Here is a 24,868-nt window from a genome sequence, read left to right as displayed (position 1 = left end):
TGTGAACTTTAGAACCCTATTAAAGTCTATGGTACTCGAACGCTCAAAATCAAAAGTGCGAATTTTAAAGGCTTATATGCAAGTTATTGTCCTAAAAAGGGTTTGGGGACATGTATCAATGCAAAAAAAAAAAAATGATTTAAAAACTGCAGTTTTCTCAGGAGAAGTGATTTTAATAATGCTTAAAGTGAAACAATAAAAGTGTAATATTCCTTTAAATTTCGTACCTGGGGGATGTCTATAGTATGACTGTAAAGGGCACATGTTTCTCGTGCTTAGAACTGTCCCTGCACAAAGTGTCATTTCTGCAGGAAAAAAGTCATTTAAAAGCACTGTGGCTATAATGAATTGTCGGCTCCCTGTAATACAGAGAACAGTCATTGAAAGTCATAGCAAGAGTGGATTACCACCGCTGGAATCTTTTTTTTCAGTTCCCGACCCGTGCACGGCGAATGGCACGGGCAGGCAAACTGGCGTACAGGTACACCCGGTTGAAATTTACACCCTGCCACTCGATCGCCGCGGGGATACCCGCGTTCATCTCATGGGGAGGCTGAAGGAGGAGATGCCAATGTAAACAGCATCTCCCCGTTCTGCCTAGCAACATGTGACACTGATCTCTGCTCCCTGTGATTGGAGCAGAGATCAGTGTTCATTAAGACATAGCCCAGCCCCCCACAGTTAATAACACGCCCCTAGGACACACTTAACCCCTACACTGCTACCCCCTGGTTAACCTCTTCACTGCCAGTGTCATTTACACAGGAATCAGTGCATTTGTATAGCACCGACTGCTGTATAAATAATAGTCCCAAAAATGTGTTAAAAATGTCCAATGTGTCCGTCAAAATGTCAGTCACAAAAAAACAAAAAAAAAAACGCTAATCGCCACTATTAGTAAAAAAAATTATTAATAAAAATGCCATAAAACGATCCCCTATTTTGTAAACTCTCTAAATTTTGCACAAACCAATCAATCGCTTATTGCTTAATACGTATCGGCCTAAACTGGGGGGGAATGTTTTTTTTATATATGTTTGGGGGATATTTATTATTATAGCAAAAAATAATGCGTTTTTTTCACAATGGACGCTTTTTTTGTTTATAGCGCAAAAAATAAAAACTGCAGGGGTGATCAAATACCACCAAAAAAAAGCTCTATTTGTGGGAAAAAAAAAAAGGATGTCGATTTTGTTTGGGAGCCACATCACACGACCGCGCAATTGTCAGTTAAAGCGATGCAGTGACGAATCGCAAAAAGTGGTTTCTTAAGCCAGCAAAATGGTCCGGTCTGAAAGTGGTTAATAAAGGACTTTTCCCAAGTGCGTGTGTGTGCAAAGCATCCTCCCAATGTTGAGGGCATGTGGCCTGGTATGGTTCAGGAGGGGGGCGCTCTCCCCCCCCCCTTTTCCTGCGGCCTGCCAGGTTGCGTGCTCGGATAAAGGGTCTGGTATGGATTTTTTGGGGAGAACTCCACGCCATTAAAAAAAAAAGTTTAATTTGACGTGGGGTTCCCCTTAATATCCATACCAGACCTGAAAGGCCTGGTAATAGAATTTGGGGGGAACCCCACGCTTTTTTTTTTTTTTTAATTATGACTGCTCTCTATTACAGGGAGTCGACAATTCATTATAGCCACGAGTGCTTTTATTTTCCTTTTTCCCCCTGCAGAAATGACACTTTGTGCAGGGACAGTTCCAAGCACGAGAAACATGCGCCCCTTTACAGGCATACTATAGACACCCCCCCCCCCCCCCCCACGTATGAAATTTAAAGGAATATTACCACTTTAATGGTTTCACTTTAAGCATTATTAAAATCACTGCTTTCCGAAAAAACAGAAGTTTTTAAAACACTTTTTATGACAATAACTTGCATACAAGCCTTTATAATTAGCACTTTAGATTTCTCCCATATACTTTTATAGGGTGTTCGTGGCTTTTCGAATTTTTGCCGCGAACACCCCAAATTTTTCGCTGTTCGGCGAACAGGTAATGTTCGAGTCGAAGCTCATCCCTAATTTTGAATTGTTATTTAGAATATGCTCTTTTCTCTAAAACAGTGATCTTCAAACTGTGGCCCTAGGGCCGTATATGGCCCTGTAGTAGCCTTTGTCATGCCCTTGGGACATTAGTCCTCCCACCAGCACCAATGATGGGGTGAACCAGTAAGCATGGGCCCATAGCATACAATTTGGCTATGTTCAGATCTGTATAAATTATGGAGTTGTACACAGCAAATAGGCCGGTGTGCACATAAAGTAGAAGGTAGAGGAGCTCAAGACGACAGAGCATGCACTTGCCTGTTGTGCAATTCATCCTGTATTTAAGCTATACTTTGTTATGCAAGCAACCGATCAACAAACTGATAAAGATTGCAGCAGCCCCTTCCTTATTTAGGTCCACTGCAAAAAAACACACACACACACACACACACACACACACACACACACACCTTAAACCCAGGCTGGTTTCCCCCCCCCCCCCCCCCATTTTCACCAGGTGATCCAGCCAGTAAACACATTTTTCTTAAGCCTAGTCAACACGGGACAAAAGTCAGCTGGTTCAATAGAGACTGGCCGACATTCTGTCCGTGTGTACTACAACCGGTCCAACTTCTGTTGAAGGGGCATGACCGAAAATGGCCTGCCGATCAAGAGCTCTCAGCCAACGGCAGCAGGGGGAGAAGCGGAGATTCATGTACTAACATTAGATAGTTAGTACAGCGGCCCCACCAGAGCAGTCTTTTTTGCATTCAGTCTACTGGGCTGAAGGAAAAAAATAAAAATAAATAAATAAAAAAGGGAAGGGAGGAAGTGTACCAAGCTTTAGGCCTCATTCACACAGGTGTACTGATCTGCACGCCTATGGGAAGGGTTGTCTACAGCTGCCCAGGATGCACAGGCTGCCCTACACTGTTGCAATCAATGACAGAGCTGCCTGTGAATCCCAGAGCATGCATGATTTTAGCGCAATGCTGCAGAAGGGTGTAAACAAGTTACCCCCCATGGTTATTTCACCACAACGGCTCTGATGTTAACTGGCCTTAAAAAGGCATGTCTTCCAAAGAAGGACACTAGTTCTTGTGACAACCAGGGATTCCCTCACCTTGGAGGGATTTCCTCTAACTTCCTGTTTCGGCTAAGGGACAAGTGATGGGAGATTTCCACAGTTGGACACAGATGACGTAAAAACCTGACCGGTGTTATAAGCCTCCCTTATTCTATTCAATTAATAGAATTTTACAACAGGGGTCTCCAAACTGCAGCCCAGGGGCCAGATGCAGCCTTTTGCTTGCCTTCATCTGGCCTTTGGAGCACAGTTCATACCACCGATAGGAGACACTATTCTGCCCTCTGACGCCAGAAATGGGGCATAATTCCTGCCACTGACAATGGGGCACTATTCCTCCCCCTAATACCAAAAATGGGGCACCGTTTACTCCCTCTAATGCCAGAAAAATGTGATATTCCCACTGGCCACAGTCCGACCCCCCCCCTTAAAAGTCTGAAGGACAGTAAACTGGCCCTTTGCTTAGAAAGTTTGGAGACCCCTTGTTTAGACAAAACCTTGCTACCTTTCAGCTTCTTCTAGGTGAAACCTACATAGACCATACAGTCAGCAGTCCATAACAGAAAGGAGAAGTTACACTTACCGGTAACATCCTTTTCCAGGAGTCTCAGAACAGCCACCATAGAGAGACCTTGGCTTCTCCCATCTCAGGAAACACTGCCTTGTACTGCAAGAGTTAAGCTTTGCTGTCCCGTCAGCCCCTCAGTTCTTCAAGAGTACCTCCAGGCCAGCTGGAGAGACAAGAATACATCATACTATCTTACCTGATGGTCTCATGTGATGATCTCTCAGGCATAGCCAACAATTTGGGTGGGTACCGATGCTGTCCTGAAAGACTGCTGGAAAAGGAGGTTACCGGTAAGCGCAACTCCATTTTTTCCCCCTGTTCGTCTTTCAGGCCAGCCACCATAGAGAGGATAAGTGAGCACCTTACCTTAGTTAGGGTGGGACTACTGCCTGCAGCACTTTACACCCAAAAGGCCTGGTCTTCGGCCGATAGCAGGTCCAACCTGTAGTGATTTACAAAGGTGGCAAAGCTGGACCATGTTGCAGCTTTACAAATCTGCTCTGGAGAAGCACCAGCCCACTGTTTGAGAATTTGCCATTGCCCTAGTGGAATGTGCCTTAATACCCTCCAGGGACTACAACCCCCCCCCCTCCCCCGACCACATAGGCCTGAATAACGGCTAACTTCACGTGGCTATTGCACGCCTAGAGGCTCTGACCCTTTCCTAGGTGCCCTAATGGAGAGGGGTTCGAGTTTGCTAACCCTCCTTACCGTAGCGATCGCCATCAAAAACATCGTCTTGAGGGTGATCAATTTTAACGCACAGGACCCCAGAGGCTCAAATGGATCCCCAGTGAGGGTCTGTAACACTAATGCCCCGTACACACAATCGGATTTTCCAACAACAAAATGTTGGATGTGAGCTTGTTGGCTGAAAGTCTGACTGTGTATGCTCTGACTGGTCTGTCTGCCAAAGGCTTTAAAAAAAAACCTGCCTATCCATGGATCTGTTGCTAGCAGCTTTTCCTGGAAGAATACGCTCAAGGCAGACAGCTGTCCTTTCAAAGTGCTAAGGGCTAACCCCTTGTCCACTCCCAACTGCAGAAATTCCAACAGTGCTACTGAACTGCGTACGTCGAAGGAGCTTTCTGTGCACCAGCTATTGAAGTGTCTCCATACCTTTTAGGTAGGTAGCCTGCGTCTCTTTTTCTGCAACCTACAAAAGTCGACGATCCAAGAAACCCTTGCCCCTCAGCAATTTCCTCCTCAGTAGCCAGGCTGCGAGATTTCATTGCTCCACCTGGGGACAACAGATCGGCCCCTGAGAAAAAAAAGAAGATCCTCCTGGAAAGGCAGAATCCAGTGCTGCCGGTGGCTCCAGTTAGCGGCAGAGAGCACTGGAGAGCGGCGAGGGGGTGACCCCTCTCCCACCGTGATAAATGGTGATCTAGCAGCGAATCCACAGCAGAGACCACCTTTATCGTAAACAGGACCGCCCACTGAAAAGATTGATACCTCGGTTGTGGCAGCAGCTGCCGATAGCGGGATATCCATCTTTAAAATGCCAACGTATATGTACAGGAGCCGGTCGGCAAGTGTTAATGATCCAGCTGTTGGAATTGCCTAAGAGGCTGTCTGTTTGTTCCTATGGAATCTCTCGCTCTGAGGCAGCGAGATGCCACTCCCATCACTATCAAAATTCGGCCGCATTTGGCCCCGAGACAAGAGTGACATGTCAATGCACATGGTTAAAAAAAAAAAAAAAAAAAAAGTCAGGCAGTCTCTTGTCATGAGCTGCACCCATGATCGCAGGACAGAACAAAAAAATAATTTATAATATATATATATATATAATATAATAATTAGGGCTGCAACTAGCGATTATTTACATAATCAATTAGTTGGCCGATTATCGTTTCGATTAATAACCTTAAAATAAAAAAAAGGTAATTTTGCTGCGATTTGCATTTTTACATTTTTTTTGGCCAATTTGTTGTTGGGCAGATTAAAAAACACAAATTGCCGCAAAAACACATTACATGCTTTTCTGCAGCTTCTCCATTGAAGTATATTAAACAAAAAAAAAAAAAAAGTTTTGCGTTAAAAAAAGTCCTTTCCAAATACGTAGCAGCTGGAAAAAAAAAAAATCATGGATGTGAACGTGTCCCATAGGAAACCATGTAAATGAAGTGTAGTGCGTTTCTGCAAAAAGCACCAAAAAACACAGAGGTCTGGCCCAGGCCTGAGATGTTTAGTAACATAATAATAGGGATAAAAAAACTAAAATAAGTACAAAGAGCAAATAATTTTTTAACCCCATTATGTTAGTGGCCGATTAATCGATTATGAAAATAGTAATAAATTAATTTCATAATCGATTAGTTGTACATACATACACTATTCATGGTCAGCTTTAAGCCGGCCATACATTCTACAATTTTATTATTCCACATTCTTCAGATTTACCTTCAACTATGTAGTGTAACGACCTGCCTGATTGCATACAAATTGAAAGGGTTTAGGTTTGACCTCAATATATATGGTTTTGGTTAATCTAATGGGAAAAACCAAATTGAACAAGAAAACGACATAATGTATGGCCAGCTTAAAGCCAGCCATAGATGGTGCAATTTTATTTTCTGCAACCTTATGTTGCAGGAAAGAAATAGCGCTCAATACCCCCATCACCAACACAGTCAACGTTTATGGGAAAATCCTTCCCGCGAGGGGGGATGGGGCCAGGGAGCTGTTACTGCTGGGAGCACATAGAGCGATCACTGCTAGCAGCTATAGCTGCTGGAAACACTCACATGAAAAATCTAACATGCTTTTTATACCCAAGTTGATTGATCAATTTGGATTAGAGCTGCACGATTAATCGTTAAGAATCAAAATCTTTTCCATCAGTTTAGGCCGATACATAATTCTTCAACTTTTTTTTACCCAAAAATATTGCAATAAGCGTTTGATTGGTTTGCCCAAAAAAGTTATAGCATCTACAAAATAGGGGATAGTTTTATGGCATTTTTTTTTTTTACTACTAATGGCGGCAATCAGCGATTTTTATTGTGACTGCGACATTATGGCGGACAGATCGGACACCTTTGGCGCAATTTTGGGACCATTCACATTTATACAGTGATCAATGCAATTAAAAATGCATTTATTACTGTGTAAATGTGACTGGTAGTGAAGGGGTTAACCACTAGGTGGTGCTGTAGGGGTTAAGTGTGTCCTAGGGAGTGATTCTAACTAGTGGGGGAGGGGCTGTGTGACGACACTGATCACCGCTCCCGGTTACAGGAAGCTGTGGTCAGTGTCATTAGGCAGAACGAGGAAATGCTTGTTTACATTAGCATTTCCCCATTCTTCCTCACCATGAGACGATCGTGGGTATCCCTGCGGACAGAGTCCACGGGACCCGCGATCCGGCAGCGCACAAGCCTCCTCTTAAAAGGGCAATGTACAGGGAAGTTAATCTGCCTGTACATGCCCTTCCGCCGCAGTATACATCTACGCGAAGCGGTCGGGAAGCAGTTAAACTTTAAGTTTTTTGTTTTTTTTTCCCCCCATTAAAGTTAGCCTAACGTACATTTTTTTGTATAATGTAAAAGATGTTACGCCGAGAGAATTGTGATCTTTATTCTGAGCAAAAAACTGGGATTTTCATTTTAGCCAAAATCGTGCTTGGATACATTCAGCCTGCCCATACATGGTTTGAATCTCAGAAGATCCCTGCTGAACCGGCTGAGAGTCAAACCTTCTATGGCCAGCTCAAGGCCCCTTTCACATGGGCATCTGTCAGTCAGTTTTTGACCAGCGATTACATGGATCAAAAAGGAATTGCAATGCATTCCTATGGGTGGCCAGATGTAAGCAGACACGTGTTTATCTATATTGGCCTGCTGGGTCTGTGCAGGTTCATTGTAAGCTTGCATCCAGGTCTGGTTTTACTGACCTGACTGGTTGTGGGTGGACATTTGTGGATGCAAGTCTGCTTACATACAGCCAGCCACCCATAAAGATTATATTATATTACATAGGTCTGTTCTTTCCAAAAAACAAACAGTCGGAAACATAGATGTAATTTATGTGACACTGGGGAAAATAAATAAATTCACTCAAAAATGAGTGAAAATCCCACTCATCACAGTTGTGACCATAACAATTGTACTCAATGGTAGATCTCTCCCCTCTGCCCCTGTGCTAGTGGTTATAGTCCTAACATTGAAGGTGGCTCTCCTCAGCCTGAACATAGCAATAGAAACCCTTCCCCATACTTTTCAAAGTACCAGCTGGAGTTCTAATTAAGCACTGAAGGAAGGACAGGGCTGGCATTATGCACCTTAAACAAAAACATCAACAATGGCTGCCTCCATATTTCAATCCTGATGGGTTTCTTTTAATAACCAACACAGGACATTTCAGTGCAATAGGTCAGGAACACAAATGACACAATCATCGTTAATGAATAACCTTGGAGGGATTCCATTGGACATCCTTGCAGATCTGTAGAAGTGGCAATATTCAGACTAGCTAGAGTGGCAGCAACCTGTCCTGCTGTCCACGGCAGATATGATTTCACAACGCACATCAGCACACAGCAGCTATGACGAGGCATTTTTTTTACATCGAGCCAGAAAGATTGGGTGGGGAATTAAATAGGCATTTCGCGAGATCACAGCGATACCAAAGTACTTATGAAAACAAAGTGCAGCCTTGAGAATGCCGCTAAGCCATTTATCTCCTGCATAAACTCAGCGTTTTATGAACTCGCTGTAAATACATCTAACCACTAAACAAAGGCTCTAGCCAAGAGGAATTTATTCTAACCATGCCAGACACATGCTCACTGCTTTGTAAGCCAATCTAGACTGTAATTTGGGAAATCCTCTAGCTTTCAAAACAGGAGCTGCTTACAATATTTCTGCACTTGGAATTGCAGGGATTTTGTAAGACCCTTTGGTGGGATTTTTTGTATTACTACTGAACAAGGTATTCACTTTGGCAAGACAAAGTATTACAGCAGGCTTAAAAGGGCCATGAGCTGAAAAAATATTAAACTTTCATCAATGTACACAGTTCATTCAGCCTCAGACAAAGTACACCCCAGAACTGCACCTTTCAGGCCAACAAGAAGCAATACTGCAATAAAAGATTGGCCAGGTTTACGATTATGCGGCCTATCTACTTAGGTGGCAATCTAAAGACCTTTAAAAGCAGAATCTCAGGGACCCGGTCACCTATATTGTAATGCAAGATGGCGTGAAGTGTCACAGGGTGTGGTACAAGCGGCTTTCATCGGCATTTATGCTCCATGACGCAAGTACAAGGCTCTACACTAAGGAACCCATTGCTGGGATGAATATAGATCCGGGCTATAAGGACTTCCTTCTAAAAATGCAGCAATTATACAGTCACTGAATTCAAAATGACTAATCTGCATATAAAGCATTAAAGCCAGGCAACCAGCATTTTCAGTTGGAGTTCAACAATGACAGTGTTTTGCTCATGACTGGCTTAAAGCCAAACTGCAAGATGACAAAAAAAAAAAAAAAAAAGGCACAGAATGAAGTTCTGTATTAAAAAGATAAAAAAAAAAATTTAAAAACAATAATACATAAGGAAAACTGGAGTTAGTACTTACCGGTAACTCCTTTTCCGGTGGTCTTCCAGGACAGCCCTTGAGAGATGGAGCTCCTCCCATCGACACAGGAAACACATTGCCACAGTTCAAAAGGCGGTCCCTCAGGTCCCTGGTCAGTCATTCACCAAGAACCGAAGGATGGAACTGAAAAACATATAAACCATAACAGGTAATAACATTAGTACATCACTATAATCAAATAAAGGGTGGGATCGTGCTGTCCTGGAAGACCACCGGAAAAGGAGTTACCGGTAAGTACTAACTCCAGTTTTCCCAAGTGTTCTTCCAGGACAGCCCTTGAGAGGATCCCCAAGTACTTACCAGATTAGGGGGGGACCACGGCCTGGAGGACTTTCCTCCCAAAGGCCTGATCCTGACTAGACATTAAGTCCAGTCGGTAATGCCTTGTAAAGGTGGAAAAGCTTGACCATGTGGCTGCTTTACATACCTGCTCCGGGGTGGCACCAGCTCTTTCTGCCCAGGATGCAGACAACGCTCTTGTGGAGTGAGCTTTAACACCCTCAGGAGGATCTCTATTCAAGGCCTTATACCCCTCTGCTATAGCTAGCCTAATCCATCTAGCTATGGTTACTTTTGAAGCTTTCTGTCCCCTACGCTGTCCGGAAAAAAGGACAAAAAGGGAGTCTGAGATTCTGAATGGATTTGTTATTTTAAGATATTCTAGAATACACCTCCTCACATCCAATAAATGAAAACGTTCCTCTTTCTCATTTGCTGCATTTTGACAAAATGAAGGGAGGACAATATCTTGGGACCTATGGAAGCTAGATGCTACCTTTGGTAAGAACCCAGGGTCTGTCTTTAGAATGACTCTGTCTTCTAGGATCTGTAGGAATGGTTCCCTGATGGAAAGTGCTTGGATTTCACTGACCCTACGGGCTGAAGTGATTGCCACCAGGAGAACTGTCTTAAAGGTAATAAGCCTTAGGGAGGCCTCTGAGATAGGCTCAAAGGGTGACCCCAAGAAAGCCTTTAGCACAACTGCTAAATCCCAGGATGGGACTTTTGTGATTCTGACTGGCTTGCGTCTAGCGACTGCCTTACAGAATCTAGCGACAAAAGGATTTTCCTGTAAGCGTTCATCTAGGTATACACTTAAGGCAGCTATCTGTACTTTAATAGTACTTAGGGTTAAACCCTTGTTTACACCTTCCTGTAAAAACTGTAGAATATTAGCCGTATTTATGTCCCGGCTATTCAGCCAGCTATTGAATTTTTTCCAGACTTTTTTGTAAATAGCTCTCGTGACTGGTTTGCGACTCTGTAGTAAGGTCGCAATTACCTCGTCTGACAGGCCCTTACTCCTTAAGATTTCCTCCTCAGTAACCACGCTGACAGCTTCAGTGTGGCGACCTGCGGATGGTAAAGAGGTCCCTGCGACAGGAGGTCCTGTCTGTAGGGAAGTCTTAGAGGCGGACAGTCTGTCAATTGTAGCAACGTTGTGAACCACGGTCTCCTGGGCCAAAAAGGTGCTACTAGAATCAAACAGGTTTTCTCCTTGAGGAATCTTGCTAGGACCCTCGGAATGAGATGAAGAGGGGGAAATGCATACGCCAGACTGAAAGTCCATGGAGTTTGCAAGGCATCTACCGCCAGGGGTTGATCTCCTGGGTTTAGCGAGAAAAAATTGGGAACCTTTGCATTTTTCTTGCTCGCAAAAAGGTCTACCTCTGGTTCTCCCCAGTGAGCTGTTATGAGATTGAATGCCTCTGGGTGTAAGGACCATTCTTGGTTCGAAATCTTTTGTCGACTCAAGAAGTCCGCCTTGTTGTTCAGCTCCCCTTTCAGGTGAACTGCAGAAATGGATTCCAGATTGGCTTCTGCCCACTGGAGAATGCGTCTGGCTACCACCATCAAACGAGGACTTCTGGTTCCTCCTTGTTTGTTTATGTATGCTACAGCCGTCGTATTGTCTGAACGGACTTGTAGATGGTGACCCTGTATTGCGGGGTGGAAAGCTAGAACAGCTCTCAGGATTGCTGTTAGTTCTTTCCAATTGGAAGAGAAACATTTCTCCTCCGGGGTCCACTTGTCCTGGACCCAGCTTGAGCCTAGGTGGGCTCCCCAGCCCCAACTGCTCGCATCCGTTGTTAGTGTTGAAGTGATAGGAAGGACCCAATGAACCCCTTTGTTTAGGTTCTCCCTGTCCTTCCACCACCAGAGGGAGCGTTTTACCCTTGAGGGGATCGATACCTCCTCCTCCAGATCTCTGCCTTTTAATTGTTCTAACAGAAAACCCTGAAGTTCTCTTTGATGGAACCTGGCCCATTGTACGGCTGGAATGGCTGCCGTCATAAGACCTAAGACCGACATTACTTCCCTCACCGTACACTTGGGGCTGCATTGAAGAAAAGATATTCTCTGCCACAGATTCAAAATCTTTTCTTCCGGCAGTATAATTTTCTGATCTACAGACTTGATCCAGTACCCCAGATACAGGATCTCCTGTGTTGGGGTTGTCTTGGATTTCTCCTGACTGACAATCCACCCTAATCGACTCAGACTGAGTTGAGTCAATTCTAGGTCCTGAGAAAGACGACTCTCTGAGTGGGCTGTTAGGAGCAGATCGTCTAGGTAGGGGATAATTGAGACTGATTGAAGCCTCAGAGGAACTAAAGCCTCTCCGAGAACCTTGGTAAAGATTCTCGGAGAGGATGATAGACCGAAGGGAAGTGCTCTGCACTGAAAGTGGTAAACCTTTGTGTCTATCTGCACTGCCATTCGAAGAAATTTCTGGCATTCCTCCCTTATTGGAATGTGCAGATAAGCATCCCTTAGGTCCAGGGTTGCCATAAATGTCTCTTTCTGCAGGAGATTCTTTATGGAATAAATGGACTCCATCCGAAATCTCTTGTAACGGATGGAGCGATTCAGTGGACGGAGGTTCATAATTAGTCTGAATCTCCCTGACGGTTTTCTTACCACAAAGATGTGCGAGTAAAAACCGTCCCCTTGTTCCTGAATAGGGACTGGTGTCAATACTTCTTGATCTACCATTTCCCCTATTAGTAAAGGTAAGGCCCTGGCCTTTTCTGAGTGACTTGGAAGCTTTGTCACCAGAAACTTGGAAGGAGGGTTGCTGTGAAATTCCAGCGCATGACCCCTTTTTATTATATTTAAGACAAACTCGTTCGAGGTTGTCTCTTCCCATTGAGGAAGAAATTTGCTTAATCTTCCTCCCACAGGAACCCTGACGTCACTGGGGTTTGGGATCCTGATTGGGGCGGCTAAACAGTATGCCCCCTTTTCCTTTCCCTTTATGTCCCGACCAATGCTTTTTGGGGGTTGAACTCTTCTCTGATTTAGAGGGTTCCTTAAAGGGACGAAAAAATTTTCTTTGAAAATTTTTCTTTTTTGCGGGAAAGGTTTTCTTTTTGTCCGCCGTCCTTTCTAAGGCGGAGTCTAATTCAGGCCCGAAGACTAAGTCTCCTGTAAAAGGGACGCTGCACAGGCGGGTTTTAGACGCCGTGTCTCCCCCCCAGGTTTTCATCCATACTGACCTCCTTGCTGCCACTGAAAGTGCTGCAGATTTAGCCGTAAATTTAACGGAGTCCGTGGAGGCGTCAGAGATGAAACTGGTGGCCTTAAAAAGCATAGGGAAGGATTTCAAAAGCTCCCCCCTAGGAGTGCCTGCCTTTAAGTGTTCTTGTAGTTGCGATAACCAGAACTCCAGGTTTCTAGCTACACAGGAAGTGGCTAGAGCTGGTTTTAAGCCTGCCATAGAGGCATCCCAGGCCCTCTTTAAGACAATGTCTGTTCTCCTGTCCATGGGATCTTTCAGGTGGCCCATATCCTCAAAGGCCAGATCAGCCTGCTTTGAGATTTTGGACAGAGGGGCGTCTAGTTTTGGATTTTTATTCCAGACCGCCTCTGGGCTCTCATCAAAAGGGAACCTTCTCTTAAGGGATTTAGGAAAGAAAACCTTCTTGTCTGGTTCAGACCACTCCTTAAGGACAAGGTCAGAAAGCACCTTATGTATAGGGAAAACCCTTGCTTTCTTTTTCCCCAGAGCCTCATACATTTGATCATGTCTGGATAACTGAGTTTCTTCCTCCTCAATTTCCAGCGTATCATAGATAGCCCCCATTAGCTCATCTACTTCCTCGAGAGATAATCTATATTTTGAGGCTTTAGATGCTGCTTGATCCTCTTCCTGACCCGAGTCAGTGTCAGAGGATTCGGGACTAATCAACGTGGGGCTAGGCTCCCTGACCATACGGGGCTCCCCTGAGCTGGGTGTTGTAAGGCATGGTGAGGATGAGATTATAGTTGTTTTACTCGTGGAGGCAGCTGCAGCTGATCCCACGTCAGTGATTAACTCCCGGAGGGACTTAAAGGTCGACGCCATTTCCTCTTTAAAGGAGCCCAAAAACTTTGCTAAAGGGGAATCTGCCTCAGATTTAAGCAAGCTTGCAATGCATTGCTTGCATAGGGCTTTGTTAGAGCCCGAGGACAACCTATTCCCACAATTAGGGCACTTTTTGCGGCCTGTCTTGTCTTCCCTTGGCATCTCTTTAGCCTGAAAATAAGAAGACAAAAGGATTTCTTAGCGTCAGCACCATGTCCCTCTTAGAATCACCACTAACAAACAACCTCACTGTGAGTAAACCGCCACCGTGGGGTACTACAGGGCCCAGCCTACAAACACCACCACTCCACCAGAGTAATAGCATGCCCAGCAGCCTACCTGGGTTTGGCTGGTGCCTGTCTCCGCCGGAGTATCCTGGGGAATAGCCTCCATGGTCCCCCTCTGACGCTCCGAATCCCGCCGCTAATCCGGTATAGCTGGACGCTGGTCGGGCTTCACAGGCACAGCGCTGGCTCTCCCTCTCCTCCTTGTACCCTTAGAGACCCGGAACCGGAAGTCTCGGCACGCAGTGATGACGCGGTTCCGCCGGAAGTGAACGCTCGGCGTCTCCGACCCCCTGCAACGAGGAGGGAAGATGGAAGGTTCCACTCACCACTCCTGGGGGAAACCGGCGTCATTCTGCCCCTGGCCACCTCGGCACTGGAAGGAGGAGGGTAACGGGTCTGCTCCGGTTCAGCTGGACGGTACCCGAGCCAAAGAAAAAAGGTATGGACCCAAACTGCAGCCATAAACCAGGACCCGGTCCCTTAGGCTTGCAGATTCTCAGGCAGCCCCTGAGAGGGGCCTCCAGGTTCCTGGCAACATGTTCCTCCGACGGAGGAAACACAAATGACTGACCAGGGACCTGAGGGACCGCCTTTTGAACTGTGGCAATGTGTTTCCTGTGTCGATGGGAGGAGCTCCATCTCTCAAGGGCTGTCCTGGAAGAACACTTGGGAAATGTATTTATTGCAAGCAATGTACACTAGTAACGAAAAGAAAAAAGTAACCTGTTATCAGCCTCTTGCAATTCCCTGTACAGCAGAGCTCAGACTAGGTGAGGTTGGAGCAGCCTAAAGAGCCCACCAGATGTGCCATGATGCTCTGCCCAGTAAGTGTTCACTGTGTTAAAGCAGAGTTCCAGTCAGAATTTTTTTATACATTTTTTTACATTATTCAGCTGCATTAAATAACCTTTGGAAAAATTCCCTCGTAATCTGCCTCTGCAAGGCGCTTGGTGTCATTTCCCTCGGCGCCCGTGCTCGCTAGTGCTCCTGGGAGATGTCTGTCATTTCCCAGGAGTCACTGGGCAGCGTTGAGGGCTTCATTGCCATCACAACAGGCACTTCAGATGCCACCGCCCATTGTGATGGCAATGTCAGACGTGTACGACAATGCGCGAGAACAGGCGGTGCACGCTGGTCGCTCAGCTGCACCAGAGCCCAGAAGGCCTCACATGCCCACAAGCAATATGGAAACTGACACAAAAAAGGAATAGAAGATATATTCCTCTATAAAATCGGCAATCGAGCGCCGATTAATAACACAAACATTTATTATAAACAAAAGATATGGATATTCATTTTTTAAACAGTGGGAACTGCGCTTTAAATTTTTTTATTCTCCTTTATTGCCATCACAAGGAATGAACAACATCCCTTGTGATAGCTTTGGCAGTGACAGATTATTGAAAAATCTGGTGTCTATTAGACCTCTGAGCCCTCCTCTGCCCTCCAGGGCAGCCGATTAACCACTTCAATACAGGGCACTTATACACCTTCCGGCCCAGACCAATTTTCAGCGCTATCACACTTTGAATGATACTTGCACGGTCATGCAACACTGTACCCAAAAACATTTTTTTTTTTATTAAAAAAAATTCTACAAATAGAGCATTTGGCAATATTTGATCACCTCTGGGGTTTTTTATTTTTTGCGCCACATATAAAAAAAAAAAAAAAAAAAAAGACGAAAATTTTGAAGAAGAATTTTTTCTTTGTTCGTTACTAAACTTTGTAAATATGTTTTCTCCTTCACGGATAGGCACTGATGAGGCTGCAATGATGGGCAGTCCTGATAGATGGCACCGATAGGCAGCACTGGAAGGCATCACTGATGGGTTCTAGTGGACTTGCGTGGTGGTCATCCTCGAGGGAGGGGGTTCATTGATAATCACCACAGACTCCTCCTGTCTAGAGGAGAGCCTTGGCTGCTCTCCTCTCACATCGGTCAGTGCGAGTAGAGGAAAATCCAATACATGGCTTTTCCTGTTTACCGTGATCATCTGTGTTCAAAAAGCCTATGTCATAGGCTCTTTACCTCAGAGATGCGGTGCGTCAAACTGCCCACCCCCCGATCGCAAGGATGGCAAGTGATTAGATGGACTTCTAATGATACAGGAAAGGACACAGATTTACACAAGATTATTACATTACTTTTAATAAAAGAACAGATTTATACTTGTATAGCCCTCTATAGCAAAAGGCCTAGCCATGACTGAGTAGCTGTGTAGCGTAATCTGCATGTTAAGTAATACTGAAGTAAAGGACAAAGGTTGGTACGCAAAAAAGGACGGACACACAAAGCTGCCAGCTATGACCGTGACCTATTACCTGAAAACCCAACTCTACAGACAGCACAGAGGAAAATGCAGGTGATACGGAGCACAGGGCAACAACCAGATATGATCATGCTCTGCAATGGCAATAATTAGATCTGAATTAAAGCAGGGTTCCACACAAAAAAAGTGTTTACAGGCACCCAGCTGCCACTTCCTCTCCTGGCACCGGAAGGAAGATCACCTCTCCCCCCCCTCATCTTCTGGGACACGTCACAGGTCCCAGAAGATTTCCAAGCAATTTACAGCGCAGTGCACGCCCAGGTGTGAAGCCACAGCCGGGCGCCCACAGTTAGAATGCCGAGGGAGAGGATCTTAGTGCGCCCGTATCGCTGGACTTTTATTAAATGTCAGCAGCTACACTTTTTGAAGCTGCTGACTTTTAAATGGGTGGAACTCTGCTTTAACAGTACAGTTGACAAAAGAATACAGTGATCACTGCTGCCCGGTAGAGCCTTCAGTGCGGATCAAGTGGCCAGAATCAAGCAGGACAGTTGTAGACCGACTTCTGTTCAACCACAGTGCCCATACATCAAGCATGTCCAAAGTCCGGCCCGCGGGCCAATCGCGACCCGGTTTTGAACGGCCCGCCTGGTTATTTGGACATACATATCTTTTGTGGCCCCCGACGATCTCCCAGCGCCGGGGCCACAAAAGATATATATGCTTCGGAAGGTACAGGATTGAGCGCCGTACACAGGAGAATTTCCTGTTTACGGGCGGCCTCTGTAATAGGAAGTCCTTCTCCTGCACTGCCATTGGACGACTGTTCTGTCCATCAAAGGAGGCGGGACTTTCTATTAAAGAAGCCACCGTGTAAACAGGAGATTCTCCTTTGGCGCTCATCAGTGCATTCCTGGCAATGGTGCTGCGTCCCTGGCTGTGGTGGGGGGCATTCCTGGCTGTGGTGGGTCTGCAGGTGTGCACTGATTAGGCTGCATTGGTGGGCACTGACCATTATTTTGCTTCACAGTTCTTTATTTAAACATTTTTTTTCCTGAAACTTCCCTCTTAAAGTGAAGGTGTGTGTTATACGCCAATTAATACAGTATGTACAAATACGCCCAAGCTCATTTCTTCCCACACACAGCCACAAAGGCAAGAGAATTCTTGTTGGGCAGTTTATTAGAGCTTGAACGAACACTTAGACCGAATTTTAATGGTTCAAAGAATGTCAGGCAAAATGGTCGGCCCTCGCGCATGTTCACTTCATAAAATCCGGCCCTCTTTGAAAAAAAGTTTGGACACCCCTGCCATACATGGATTAAAAAAGTTAGCTGGTTCCTACTGAACTTCCATCCATGTATGGACAGCTTTACACTAACCTACACTAATTTTGCTGTCGAAGGATGTCTCTAATGCCCCCCCCCCCCCCCCCCCCATCCAGAATAAACACACCTTAAAGGCCGACTATACACAGTTGTCTTTCCCCCTATTCACCTAGCAGGCTGAGCCCCTGCAGACAACAATCTGTTTTTCCCATTGCCCTGTTGTAGCAGTCATTTCTAGCAGCCTCATGTAAAAGATCTCCATTCTATGACTGTCTCTTGAAGCATGTCCCCAACATGATAAAAGTATCAGTCTGACAATTGGACACTTTGGATGCTTTAGTTCTTCTAAACTGCAATCCAATTTTTATATAGCATGTGCACAATCTCGGTCAGAGACCGCAGGCAAGTTGCAGGAGACTGTCAACCTCTTGTATTATGTCTGCAATCTCTATCTTCTGTATGTCCACAGTCTGACTTTATATTGTTGTGTATGAATATTCACTGAATTTTATGTGCGGCCACTGATGTTGGGGCCCCCCCCTCCATATCAAGAAAGTCAATCACCAATGGTCTAGGGCAGGAATCTCCAAACTGTGGCCCACAGGCCAGATGTGCCCCTGTGCCTGCCTTGATCTGGCCCTTGGGACACCATCCCTCCCACAGGCACATAAAATGGGGCACCATTCCTCCCACCAATAGGTCACTAGTCCTTCCACTATAACCAAAGATGGAGCACTTTCTAATCCCATTGGCCACAGCATCATGTAAGTGTTATCCTATGCTCCCAGGATGTGGGTGGGCCCTCCGTTTCCTCACATACAATGGATGACACCAGATAGTGAAAAAAAGTTGCTTCTGGTGACTAGTTTGATAAACAAGGAGGAAGCCTGAAGAGCAATGAAAACTGCAAGTATTTCACCTTATTCCTATCCCCCTAGACAGAACATGCATTTCAGGCCCCTTTCACACAGAAGGCTGTTCTGCCGCAGTTTAGCAAGTTTATTTTTTTCTGTGAAATTCAAGACTCCAGGCACAGCAATCAGCTGCATTTGTACAGTGCAATTACCTGCATTTATGTGCGTTTCTGTGCAGTTGCGTTCAGCTGCAGTTATCCAATATAGTCTTTCCCATAGCAACCCTTTTATTTTTATGATCCCTTGAATCCCTTCTCACGCTGCTATCCGCAGTTGACACAAAAGACTGCGATTACCTGCGGTTATGTGCATATAGCTGCGCTACATCGCACCTGGACGCATTCAATTCTATTTTTTCTTTCTATTCGCACCGAACCACATGTAACGAAATCGCAGCTAAACACTGTGTGTGAATGGGGCCATAGGAAAGCATTGTGTGCTTTTAGCTGTGGTAGAAAACTAGAAAATCCGCAGCTAAAAGCACCATTCTATCTGTCCGTGTGAAAGGAGCCTAACCCTCAATTTTTTTCTCAAGTCTGGATTGCAGTTTAGAAGAACTAAAGCATCCAAAGTGTCCAATTGTCAGACTGATACTTTTATCATGTGTTCAACCTAAGAGTAGGTTCTTTTTCATGCACCTGGCACTTAACACACTTCAGATACAAGGCTCAGTATCTAACATCTTGGCGCCCAACCTGCAGGCCAAACGTGACCCCCTTTGGTACTTCTGCAGCCCTCAGACCCAGCAGTCAGCATTGGGAGCATCGACTGGTGAAGAAACTAATGACAGTGATCTCTGCACCATGTCTCCAATCACACATGTAGCATGTTCAGTGTCTCCAGCTCTCTCCTGTGGTATGTCCATAGTCCCTGATCATCTATGGGTATGTCCACAAAGTCTTCTGCAGTAAAACATACAATGAACATTACATGTGATCCTTTGGTAATGTTAGGAGCTGCAGTTGTGCCCCCCTGCCCCCGGTAAGCTGATCACACCTGCTATAAGATAACGCTATGCTTAGAAAGTGGAAAAAAAATAAAAAAAAATTAAAAAAAATTAAAAAAAAAACACATTCCTTCTGTACACGCAGGGGAGGATACAACACTCAAGATGAGGATTGCTAAATGTAACCGTTTCTTCTTCAACCTCCACCAAAACTTCTGCATTTGTCAGGGAAGTGCTCACAGCTATAGTGACAGCTGTAATTTGGTATACTTCCTGGGGGGTGGCCACCACATGACACAAGATCTGATTTCTCAGAGTCTAACCCATCCATCAAAACCTTCCTTTACACCAAGTCTACACACAAAAGCCACGAGGCTAACCCCAACCCCGCTCTATTAAAAAGGAGACTAATTTGAATATGACATACAGCTCCAGTTTGATCCAACGTGTCCAGACACTTCCACGAGACTGCATTGCTAAAGACATAATTAAAGGCCTCTGGGCTATATAAGCAATAAACACATACAAATAAAATAAAAAAATAAAAAAACTTAGCTTGCCGAGATCAGTTAAAAGAATCAAATTGTTGTGTGTGATAAACAAACTTGACAGAAAACACTTTGAGCAAGCAGCAAGGATAGAATGGCTTATAAAAAAAAAAAAAAAAAACACACAAATATATATATGAAAGTATTTATCCAAATTATTTTAGCAATAAATAAATCCAATATTATATTGGCAGATGACCTCTTCAGTGGGTTACAAATCCAGCAAATAACCGTGTTAGCCTCAAATTCACACTGCTGTGACCCAAAAGTTGTTAGACTTTGCATCGTGACTTGACGCAACTGACGCTTTGAGACTTTGGCAAATCAGAATACTACAGGCGTGTGACATTACTAAACTTGCAAGACCCTCTAAATTGGCAGCCAAAGTTGCAAAGAAATAACTTCCTTGCAACTTTTGTCATTTTAGCATTGCAGTTTATGGCATTCAAGGAAGATGCAGAGAACGCTGTGACCCGAGTCGCAGCAAAAAAGACCGCACTTGGTGGAAATTGGTGTTTTGACTTGTCATACAACTTTGTGTCACGCGTGGCAGAAAGTCGCAGCAGTGTAAACCAGGGCTTAGTCATTAAGTTATGCACACTGGGCTTAAACACTGCATCTAGAGGATTTTTGCATTTTCCCAGTAGAAGCAGTGCAATGTTACCCTATGTATCCATGCACATTAGGACGTTTAGAGGCATATTTTGGGCCAGGGCTCAACAAATCCCAAGCGCCAGGTCACCATGCCATCTAGATCCGGTGCATACTAGCTCATTATGACTTTGCCTTACAGTTTTGTCCCCCCCCCCCCGCAGGTATACAACCGCTTTAAGGTAGCACGTTGAGCTCACAGGCCAATACGCCTGTAAAACTTGCCTTATTTGACTCAATGGGGCCCCACTGCAACTGAGCCAAACGATATTGAACAGGTGACAGGATTGCCTCCTGAGTGCCTGAAAGCCAACCTGAGAAAAGCAATCCACCCCACCCATCTTTTCAGAGTGTGCTGCAGCATGAACTTAACCTTGGGGCTTCCATTCAGTACATCCTGCCCTTGAAGGATTAGCTCATCTCCTGCAGAGGTCAGTGTACAGTTATTTGAGTATTTTTAGCCATGTGCAGCCCCCATGCATTTCCTCCACCGGTACAGTGCAACAATGTAACCGTTACTGTCCATGCTGGTATTACAGCAGTATTAAACCCAAAAGCAAACATATTGCAGGGTACCAATTCTTAGATATGATGGCTGCATTTGTTTTCTTTTTTTTAGGCCGTGTTCACATAGATTAGAAACAGACATTTGGAGGTGCACATTTGCCCCTCCATAAACACCTAATAAAGCAGTCTGCAATGGATAATATGGACAGATCTGTCCACATCTGAAAAGAATAAAGCATTTGTTTCGCTCTACGGCAAAAATGACGCTATATGTTGAGTCTGGAAGGCGCTGAAGCTTGTCAACACCTTCCATTTAAGTCTATAGTGATTCCCTGTAAACGTGTCTTTAATGTTTACAGCCCAATTTCCCAATAATTATATATTTTACAACTGCACAATTAATCGTCAAGAATCGTTATCGCAATCTTGACTAAAGTGTTTCATAATTCTTTCTATGCAAAGAATTCTCTGCTTTTCTGAAGCCACAACCATCAAAAGAAAGGAGAGAAAAAATGGGCAGTCTGCCAAGAATCAAAACATTCTTTATCAATTGAACTTGAGTATAAACATTGTAACAGTTTGTCAATGGAATAGACTGTGTGTAAAACACCAAACCTTTTTCTGACATTTGTTGGTTATTTTAATGAATAAAAATACTAACTAGTAAAGTTAGCCCATTTTTTTTGTATAATGTGAAAGATTGTGAAGAGAAACGTGATCTTGTTATTCTAAGCAGAAAGAATAAATAAATATAAATATACACACACACACACACACACACACTTTCCCCAAAATAGGCAAAAAAAATAAAAATTATAAAAACGTGGCTAAACGTGAGTTACCACATTTGGGGTCTGAACTCTTTTTTGCCTTCAAAGAAAAGCCTATAGACGCAACTGCCTAAAAACGACATTAAACGAACCTGTGTACATGTACACATAAAATGAAATTTAATGAGTTCAGGGCAGTTGGGGGGGGGGGGGAAGCATGCAACTGCCTCTGAACGTCAGTTTACCAGCAGCAGCGTACATGAGGCCTTAGGATTTCTTTTGCAAAAGCTTTCTTTCCTAGTGATCCTGTCAGTAAGTCTGTTGTCATGCAGATGCAACAATTAGGCTGCAATCACACCTCTGCGTTTTGAATCGTTGGCAGTTTGCGCGATTGTAAAGCGCCGAGGTGTGAATGACAAACCACAGAAGTCACATTTGAGATGACATTCACATAAAATCGCAGTGCGGTTCAGTCACGATAAATAGCGCTGCAATCACGGCAACCCACATTGTAGTAAAACTAGTAGCCCAAAAAAGAAAAAAAAAAGTGCAGAAGCTACTTTAGGGCAACATGCGTCACACGATGCGGGTTGCCGTGATTCATCAGGTGTCAATCTCAGCAGAACCACAGTGCGGTTTTAGGTGGCATTCAAATAAATGGCATCTCAAATGTGCGTCCTGGAATTCGTCAATCACATCTCGGTGCTTTGAAAATGCGGTATCTACCCATGATTCAAAAAGCTAAGGTGTGAATGCAGCTTTGGAAGGAGACCAGCAACCATTTAACATCAACAAAGATCAGCTTTTATGTATATAAAACCTTTATCCCCAAAGAAAAAAAAAAAAAAAAGAAATAACTTAAAAACCTGTTTGCTGTAACTGCTAATTAGCTTTGGCTTAATTTGTTAGTGTATTTAAAGCGGTGTTCTACCCAAAAATGAAACTTTTGCTTTAAGGGAAGGTGACCCCCCCCCCCCCCCCCCGACACGGCACGGCACATTCAGCATGTCATTTTTTGCACGCGGGGCTGAGCGCAAACCCTTCTTTTAGAGGGTTCCAGCTCCTACTTTCTCCCGGGGCACCGCAAGTAAGATCACCTCTCCCTCCTCCCTCTCAGCAATCACCTGGGACACGTTGCAGGTCCCAGATGATTGCCTGGCCAGTTGCAGCGTGGCTCGCGCATGCGCAGTGTGTGCCCAGCTGTGAAGCCACAGCTGGGCGCCCACAGTGAAAATGCCGGCGCCGCAGAGAGGAGCAGGACTTCATCCCCCCCCCACATCGCTGGACCCTGTGACAGATACGTGTCCGATTATTAAAAGTCAGCAGCTGCTGACTTAATTTTTTTCTTTTAATTGGAACTCCACTTTAAACCTGCCAGTACATCCAACACCCTCCCCCCACTGAGGATGCTGCTGTGCCTCCTGTTCTTGTTCCTCCAGAGTTGTTTCTCACTAATACAGCATGTTTGTTACTGGCCAGATAAAAAGCCTTTAAAAAAAAAAAAGAAGAAAACGAATGAAGCCCCACATATGATTGATAAGCTGCAATAGATGACATGTGTGAGTTTAATAGCGCTTAATTGCTGGGCTGTACTATATTACAGGCTGCCCCTCTCTGGTTATGTATGCGATGATGACACACAGAGGAGACATTCCCATGCCATGCCCGGGCTCTGCACAGCGCCATGACACCTGACACCTGTCAACAGGCCCCGCCCCCTTTCCCAAGCTCTCACCTTGACAGAGTCCACCGGATACATGACTGTGTGCTCCAGGATACCAGCCACGGCCCCGGCCGTCATGTGGGTGAGCGGGGAGACCCCTGGCGGCAGGCTCTCGTAGTCCTCCCCCTCGCCGGGAAGGGCGGCCACCCCGTCCCTCGCCTCCATTGCAAGCCCGGCGCTTCGCAGGTCCATGGAGCAGCCGGGACGCGCGGCGATAACACCCCCTCCTCCTTCAACGTAGCGAGCAGGCCACTCTCTGCCTGCTGAATGAAGCCAAGTCGCCGCACACCATCCCTACACAGTCCGGGGGTGACGTCAGGACAAGAGGCGGGGTCTCCCCTACACAACACGGTAGCAACCACGGCGTCCCTTCTACCTTGGAGACAAGAGGAAGCGATCATTGGTTGGCTACGAAATAAAAAATGCCTTACAACTCACTGAGGCCACGCCCGTTGTAGGTTTAGCGCTTGGCTTCAATGAGTCACGTGGCTGCAGGGCGGGAAAGCGATGGGATGGAAAGCTGGAGAGTTCAGAAAAGTTTCAGTGACGTCCTTGTTGTAGTAAAGGAAAGTCAGATAAGCCAGGAATGTGCAGACCAGGGCTGAGAGGTCCCTCCTGGCATGACTTTCACTATAGTTATAGATAAGCCCCAAATAAATGGCACTTCCTATACAGATCACCTCATCATTTCACCTACACCTGGTACCATCCACCGAAAAATCCAAGGCGCAGTCCACCTCACATAAAGATTAAAGAAATGTACCCACATGAAGGAAATAAAAATGGTGCATTTATTATACTTTAGCACTAAGGCTCAGTTCACACTTGTGCGATGCGGAAACCAGCACGATTCCAGTGTAGGTTCCCACATTGCACATGAATAGCCACCGCCCCCTCACACTGCCCTCCGTGAACTGCTGCGGGCATCAAAACAAAAATAAGGTGGCTGTAAACCCCAAAAAACAAACCTTGTAGGACAAAAGGCATAATGAGCTACTATGCATGACATACTAGCTTATTATGAAATACCTCAGATCAAAGTTGTTGCAGCAGCCCCGGCAACACGTCTCCCAGAGTTATTTCCATGTTTGCAGGATGTGATTGGCTGGGGCCGCGATTACGTCACTCCTCCGCATGCGCTCGGGAGCTGTCGGTCATGGCTTGCTGCTGAAGAAACGTCACGAGCAAGCCGTTTCAGTGTACCTGAGCCAATGAAGTCAGCGTAAGCGTATATGTTAAATATTTTTTAAACGGTGCAGGTTTAGGAGACATTTACAGTTCCCGACAGGCAGGGGCATGCCTAGGTCTACAAAAGATCTGGGGCTA

At 45.1% G+C, this 24,868-nt stretch overlaps 1 protein-coding gene across 2 annotated transcripts in view; it reads right to left on the bottom strand.

The window, feature by feature from the left end:
• SLC25A37 (solute carrier family 25 member 37) overlaps positions 1-23,926 on the bottom strand; it is a 65,374-nt gene extending 41,448 nt beyond the window's left edge. Inside the window, exon 1 of one of the 2 annotated variants that reach the window (XM_077469719.1) lies at positions 23,555-23,926. In XM_077469719.1, coding sequence (XP_077325845.1) covers positions 23,555-23,734 — 180 coding nt within the window. In that variant the 5' untranslated portion in view covers positions 23,735-23,926. The remainder of the gene's footprint in view (positions 1-23,554) is intronic. The other variant, XM_077469718.1, reaches the window with a different exon arrangement.
• Between the last annotated feature and the right edge of the window lie 942 nt (positions 23,927-24,868).

The sequence above is a fragment of the Lithobates pipiens genome, unplaced genomic scaffold, assembly GCF_037356315.1.
Source record: "Lithobates pipiens isolate NorthernLeopardFrog02 unplaced genomic scaffold, aLitPip1_a1.2 Scaffold_8, whole genome shotgun sequence".
Classification (NCBI taxonomy): Eukaryota; Metazoa; Chordata; class Amphibia; order Anura; family Ranidae; genus Lithobates; species Lithobates pipiens.
Note: the sequence above shows the minus strand (reverse complement) of the source record. Positions and strands in the feature narration are given on the sequence as shown.